The 7,426-nt window shown below is 40.8% G+C and overlaps 1 protein-coding gene across 25 annotated transcripts; it reads right to left on the reverse strand.

Annotated features, from left to right (window-relative positions):
- Positions 1-998: 998 nt before the first annotated feature.
- LOC119279410 (F-box/FBD/LRR-repeat protein At1g13570-like) lies at positions 999-6,470 on the reverse strand. Of its 25 annotated transcripts, none has more exons than XM_037560767.1 (7): positions 6,224-6,470; positions 4,462-4,519; positions 3,771-4,058; positions 2,422-3,306; positions 2,180-2,335; positions 1,805-2,096; positions 999-1,434 (listed from the first exon to the last, which is right to left on the reverse strand). In XM_037560767.1, exons 4-6 carry the CDS (start codon positions 3,280-3,282, stop codon positions 1,830-1,832), a joined length of 1,284 nt encoding a protein of 427 aa, XP_037416664.1. In that variant the 5' UTR covers positions 3,283-3,306; positions 3,771-4,058; positions 4,462-4,519; positions 6,224-6,470; the 3' UTR covers positions 999-1,434; positions 1,805-1,829. The 25 variants fall into 25 exon arrangements, with proteins under 25 accessions (XP_037416664.1, XP_037416654.1, XP_037416649.1 ...); XM_037560757.1 differs by adding an exon at positions 5,819-5,913 and having other exon boundaries at positions 3,771-4,519; XM_037560752.1 differs by adding an exon at positions 5,819-5,913 and having other exon boundaries at positions 3,771-5,045.
- Between the last annotated feature and the right edge of the window lie 956 nt (positions 6,471-7,426).

Genomic DNA, 7,426 nt, shown 5'->3' on the forward strand with positions numbered 1-7,426 from the left:
GACGACTCATCATGACAAGTAACTACTCAACGAACTTCCCATCTTTCTTTGTCAACTAATACTTCCGTTCTTAAAAGAGCGTATTTCCAACTTTGTTAAAGGGTCAAACTATCTCAAAATTTGATTGAGTTTGTGCAAAATATATCAATGCTTGTGAAATAAAATAGGTATATCATGAAACTATATTTTATCATGAATCTAATACTACTATTTTTTTAGAAGACTAATACTACTAATTTGATGGCATAAATGTTGATATATTATTGTATACATACGGTCAAATATAAAAATGTTTGATTTTTCAACAAAGTTGAAAATACACTCTTCCAAGGAGAGCGGAGTAATTTTGTGTTTACCAATCACGTGTTGGTCAGCTTGAAATGCATTTTTTAGGGGAGCTTTAAATGCATTTTATTTGAGCCCATTCCACTTGGAACATTTCCTGCTGTACAAACAAGTACTACAAGTTGAATTATCACAACAAGCAAGAAACTCTAATATGGTAGTACTACAATTTTATTCATAAATGAAGTTGATTCTGTCAATGTTTTGCACTGCTGTAGCAAACAGTAGTGCTTACAGTTTACAGCTCATGCCTTACTTTCGAGACTGGACTATTGCCAAGTTTTGTCTTTTTACTTTCGAGACTGGACTCGATCCTATCCTTGAGAAAACAGCAGGTGCATAATATATTTTTTTCTAAGGGCAGCAAAGTTGACTGCAACAATTAGCAAAGCTGACCTTCTGAACTCTTAAGACAAACAAGTAGAGTCAACGAGTCGAACTTATGCAAATTAAAGCGCACGCTATAATTCACTACGCGTTTTTAGGTGTGCAAAAATAGTCAGGTCAAACAGGTAGGTAAAAAAATATCTCGGGTTAAACGGATTGTCCTCCATTTGCACATTACCGCAGAGTCGATGTAGACAAACTGAACTTGACAGATGACATCCGACTGAAGAACTTCTAGCACGACCCAAAGCGGTCAAAAAAACAAATAGTGGTGCGTCAGGTGCAAATTTCTGCATTCTCAAATGGCGCACACAGTTGAAAACAGAACGACCGCGAGCTAGTGAAATACACCCTCTGGTCCTAAATATAACACGTTTTCGCAGTTCAATATGAACTGCCAAACATTTTCTTTCTGAACTTTGACACAACAAGTAAGCAACTCTTGAGGCAACATTGTTTTCCACAGGAACACGGGATAACTTCAACATCAAATTATGGGGATAACTTATGCTTGTATACCCTGACTTCAGATCTTGTGCCTTGCAAGATCGCACCAAACGAGAGCAGTAGAGTTGTTAGAGGTTCCCAACACAAGCTTGACACCGTTCCTTCCAATTGTCTCGACTTGTTCCTTCAGAGATTGGACTTGATCCTCTCCATGGAAACAGAGTAGGGATAAAACACTAGGGTGGTGAAGTTGACCTGCGCAAGACCAAAACCGTAGTCATAATTCTGAATTGAAGTAGAATAAGATTGCCAATTTTCCAGACAATTAGTCAATATTTTCATCTTTTACAAAAACGTTTATGCTCAGAATTCTCCCTTGCATGTTATCTCAAAGTCAACTAAAGGCAAACTGAAATTGAATAGCACTAAAATCCAGATATGACCCAAAATGGTAGAAGAAATATAAGTGACATGCCAAGTCTGAAGCTGGCACTGCTATTTCCAAATTGAATATATGCAATTCTTCTACAGATTCTTACGAAAACTGAACCTACTTTAATGTAAGTAACTGTACAGACGAATAAATGTAAATATTTTCCCTTCAATAGAAAAACTTAGCCTGCACCTTTTTCTAGTGGGGGAAACAAGCCTCAAAGAATCAATATTTCTGCATCCTTTGATGCTCTTCTCAGCTTCAGGAGATATTTTAGGACATTTCTGTCCAATCCCTTGTCGATTATTCCCAATTTTCTTAACACTGGTGCACCTTCAAGTAAAAATTTCAAGAAGCCTAGCTCCGCAACGGAGCCAGTAAAGTCAAACAAACCAAGTACTTCAACGTTCTGGAAGAGACAGACATCACGGTCTATTGATTCCCAGAAATGCACTGTTGGTCCCGCGGAATTCCTGGAAATGAGCTGCAAAGTACAGACTGTAAATTGAGCAACGGTCCAATGGAAATTTATGATATGTAGCAAGTCGAAGATTTCATCGTCATTACCTTTAGTTTGACAAATCGCAGGTTGGGGGCATGCTGAAATAAGCACAAGGCAAAATTTGCTTCCTTGAGATCACCGAGATTGATCTCCAGGCTTATCTCTGTCAGCCGGTTGAATAATTTTGGCTGCTTGAGAATCAGAAATTCATGTTCTACGCGCTGAAATGGCAATAGGCCCCCAAACATAATAAGAAACAGTGAAATAATAAGCACTAAGCGAAAACTTTGCCATCACAGTTTCTTACCTCAAGGATGTGTCCATGAAACCTAATAGTCTCAACATCTGAAAGAGAAGCAATAAATGGAGAAAGATTGAAGTTGCATCTGGTTGTCGAAGCACCATCTGTGTCAGAATTCAGTTCCAGTCCGATCCATACGGAAGTAAGATAAGGAGCATGCAGATTGAGGTGTGTAAACCAGCCTTCAATTTTTAGCACCTTGAGCTTTGTTGAACGAATATTTATATTGGATTGGCTGCACAATCCACGAATATTAAGTTTCTCCAAATTCGGGCAACTCGCTACTAAATCCCCTAAACTGTTTCCTTCCACAGTAACATATTCTAGACGAAGAGTATGCAATTGTTTGAAGCCTTTAGATGGAGGTGGCAAATGTAAACTAGTGAAAACACAAGCTCGCAGATACACATATTCTAGTTCATCGCAGGAGAAAAAACTAGACGGGACCTTGTAACTGTCACGTATACTTGTCTGAAGTTGAATCTCCTTAATCTTATTTCTTGACAGCATAAGCATCCAACGGTAAAGGTGTCCTCCAGTGGATACCATTTCATTCGCTACGGTATTCAGGCAAAACTTCAGAATTGGGCCGTTGTGGAGGAAGAGAAACATATCAGTGAACTTAAGAAATCTGCGGTCATCGTCTGCACTATCATTTCCTGAAGCGAAATCAGCTCTCCTGAACATCAGTTCGGTCATTGAAGCCCATGTGTACCTCCAAGTCCTTGACAAGAGGCATGTTCCAACAGCTTCTTTTATTGGCAGACAACAAAGGATTTTGTCTCTGAGAGCTTCGGGTAGATTGCTGATGATATCTTCATCCACAACAGACTTACGTATCTTTGTTGGGGAACTCCCATGGTCCATTTGGTACACTTTTACTGTGAGAGCCTGCATGTAATGTGGCACAAGATAACCTATTAATCTCTAACATGCCACACATTATAAATGGGACACTAGAAAGGGGAGCAAGAGGAGACAGTCCGGAATTGGATGCATTCCTCCTCTTGATATGATATTCTATTGTACTGAAAAGATGTGCAAAAAATGTTTTAAGGAAGTAACGCCATATGAGAAATTTCACATCTCCACATGACAATTCATAGTAATCAGGCGAGCATTTCTGTTAAACACTCAGAAAAGGTTAATTCGCACCACTTTAATTAATTGGACATCGCAACATAATTTGCACCCCATTGTTGGTATAGACTCGTGAAATGATTCATATTACGATTCTCGGTTAAACACTTCATATATCCAGGTGGAATGAGCCATTGAAGTTGTCACTGTTCTAATTTCTGTTTTACCTACCTAAAGACGGAGCGAAGCCAAAGCGAGAGACGATCGGGTCTCACCTAGGGTTGGGGCAGCTGCCTCCGATATCTTCCTGTCCCCCGCTCTTGTTGGTTTTCGGTTGCTTTCTCCTGTCACGGCCGGCGGTGCGATCCTGGGGAGGCAGCACGGCGCGGCACGACACCGCGCCGGCCCGACCAAGAAAATACGGCGGCGGCCGGCCGGCGAGTGGATGCCGAGCAGGTGCTTGCGAGCCGTGGAAGAGTGTAAAACCTTTCTTTTTAATCGAGGAGTCCAAAATCTTGGATCCTGTCGAACCAGAGAAGCCACATTTTTTTCCTTGCCACACACTTCTTATATATGCACATTAATAAATATACAATATTAATTGCAATAAATGCGTATATGTGATATTAGGGAGGAAATTAATTGCACATTAATATTATGTAAGATATCTTTATGCATTAATTTTTTGCGAGGTATCTTTACGCATTAATTATATGATCAACACATGCATTTATAGTTGATATGATACTACTCCCTCCGTTCCTAAATATTTGTCTTTCTAGAGATTTCAACAAGTGACTACATACGGAGCAAAATGAGTGAATCTACACTCTAAAATATGTCTATATACATCCGTATGTGATAGTCCATTTGAAATCTCTAAAAGGACAAATATTTAGGAACGGAGGGAGTAGAAGTGAAGCCGCAATCTCAAAGCTAGAGAAATATGAAATAATTCTTACCGACCTAACAAGTTCAGTCTCTGACATTGGCATCGCCACACTTTCAACCCCCACCGATCACGCTGCATGTCATACAGCAAATTAGGCACATTGTCACCATCGTAACCGCATAAGAAACACATATAGGCACAACATAATAGGGTCAAGATGGAACACGCGATATTAAATTATTAATAAGGCAAAACATCAAAATTACAATGATGCAAGGACAAATATACCCTTACCTCTCGGTGATTTGCACTAAAAGCAGCTGGTGCTGCCTGCTAAACAAAATTTCAGAGGTCAAAATCGATGCTAGATGCTAGGCTCACAACTGAAAATTGTACTATATCCTAGCGAGTCGAAGAATAAAGCATAAAATTAAACACAAAACAAGAATGGCTAACACAAGTTATTTGCATCTTGAAACATTCTCATCTAGTGCGACTTGAGATACTATGGCATGATGTTAAAGCCCTCTGATTTTAACCTTCGTCCTGGTATATCTAACAAAGCAGCTTAATGTCAAGTCCATCCACTGCATTTATGCCTTCTCCTTTTCGATTGGTTTCTGATAGCACAAGTCTTCTTTCTTTCTTTAAGGGTGTCCTGCAATTAAAACTTCAGTGTTATAGTAGCAGCAGTTAACAGCGCAGTGCATTTCTCCATTGATCATTGTTCTCCTCTTTTCTCTTGTTCATGTATACCTCTAGAGTGTAGTTACCTGCTTCTATTTCAGTTTATTATAGGCCGCACTTTTGTGCATCTTGGTCTGCTAAAAAATAGAGGACTGAGAAAGGAAGAAAATGAATTTCTTTGCTCAACATAGATAGATAGTACAGAGATATCGGTGTTTCCAGAACTAACTTTTCCTCTTAGTACTACAAGAGTCGTCTCAGCCTCTTGAAGCTTAATTAATTTCTACTTCTCTCGACAGAGCATCATGTTGATTATTCCCCATCTTTGCATGTACTCCCTCCGTTCCAAATTACTCGTCGTCGTTTTAGTTCCAAATTTGAACTAAAACGACGACAAGTAATTTGGAACGGAGGGAGTATTCCATGTTTCAACGGTCGCAGATTTCTGAGAAAGCTCACTCCTGTAAAATTACTCGCAGCACTTAACCCCAACAGCCGCTTCACCCTCTTCAGCCATGCCAGACTCCATCATCCTCTCCAACCTGGACGACACAGTGGCCGCTAAAATCCAGACGAACAAAGCATGCACACTAAAACATTCCTCACTGTCATACACAAAACTCACCACCCAATCCGGACGAACAAAGCATGCACACTAAAACATTCCTCGCTGTCATACCCAAAAGGCCAAAACTCACCACCCAATCCGGACGAACAAAGCATGCACGCTAAAAAATTCCTCACCTTAACAACCCACTGTTAGTCTTCTTTCTTGTTGGCATGTACGAACTCAGGGACTCTTTTCCAATAAGAAGCACGATATTGGACGACTCCTGTGACTGAAAGAAATCATTCAATCCAACATCATTTGCAAGAGATCGAAGAATTTTTTTTATTTTCCATCACAACATTCTACAACAATAGTACCAATTATCTCAATATCTCTGTGTGCAGACAACCCCCAGCCCTGTCCTGTTTCTCCCCTGTTCATCCCTTCTAGCACAGAGCAGCAACTATCTCAAAAAAAAAAAAAATGCACAGTACATAAGCAGCACGCAACCACGAACAGCCACCGCGTGCCACCTGACCCCTCTCTCATCTCAATCAAATAAAATGGTGAGATTGGAAAGAACCTTAGAGACAGAGTACCTTGGGAGAGGTTTCGGGAAGAGCTGATAATGGGGGAGACGCCGGGCGCTGCTTGAGACGCGTTCTTTGGCGTCATCGAGGGAGGGGAGCCGAGGATGTTGGGGTTGAAGTTCCCAACGGCCTGCAAGAATCGCGTGCGGGAAGCGGATTTGGAAGGGGTCTTCGTCGCCGCCGTCCGCCGTGGGCGAGGACGCGGCCGGGCTTGGCCAGAATATTCGGTGCTGGGGCCGGGAGCTTGGTCGGGATCTTCGCTACTGGAAAGGGAAAAGACCCCGCATCCCGCCGGCCCGTAAAACGTGTTTGTAGTTCACGTAAAATAGTTTTTATGAGCCGACGCGGGCTGGTATAGATGCAGACTCCGAAACGGATCCGTAAAAAGATATATTTATGGAATATATTTTTTACTAGTTGGCTATGCGGGTTCTGCTTTTTGCGTAGCTGCATCCCGCATATTATCGGACCGCAAATACCAAATCCAACATAATTCAACAATTGAAAACAAACTGAATTATTTAAATCAAACATAATACAAATAATCATCCGCATTACAAATAATTATTCAAATCACCGTAGCAAACTTAAATAATGCAATACAAACTTGTCATGAATAAAAAATTAGGCACTATCCACCCCTTTGCCAATGGTGCTCAATGAGATCTTCCTGAAGTTGAAAGTCTGTGTCTGCATTTTCAATCTCCTTGTATGTCTGAAGAAAAGCTCTAATGCGGTTTGGGTCTCTAGCTGGTTTGACACGGCTACTCACATTGTCGTAAAAGAATTCTAAGTTCATTCCTCTCTTATCTTCAAGAATCATATTATGCAGGATAACACAGCATGTCATGATGTTCTTCAAGGTTTTCTTATCCCAAAAACGAGCAGGATCATGGACAATGGCAAACCTAGATTGCAAAACACCGAATGCTCTTTCAATGTCTTTTCGGGCTGCCTCTTGCACCCTTGCAAATTCACATTGTTTTTTTGTTTTGGGTTTTTTGATGCTCTTGACAAATGTGCACCAAGGAGGGTATATATCATATGCAAGATAGTACCCCTTTGTGTATTCATGCCCATTGATAGTGTAGTTGCAAGCAGGAGCATCACCACTAGCAAGCCTAGCAAACAAATGAGAGCGTTGCAACACATTGATATCATTGAGAGTGCCCGGCATACCAACAAAGCAATGCCAAATCCATAAATCCTTGG

The sequence above is a fragment of the Triticum dicoccoides genome, chromosome 1A (assembly GCF_002162155.2).
Source record: "Triticum dicoccoides isolate Atlit2015 ecotype Zavitan chromosome 1A, WEW_v2.0, whole genome shotgun sequence".
NCBI lineage: Eukaryota > Viridiplantae > Streptophyta > Magnoliopsida > Poales > Poaceae > Triticum > Triticum dicoccoides.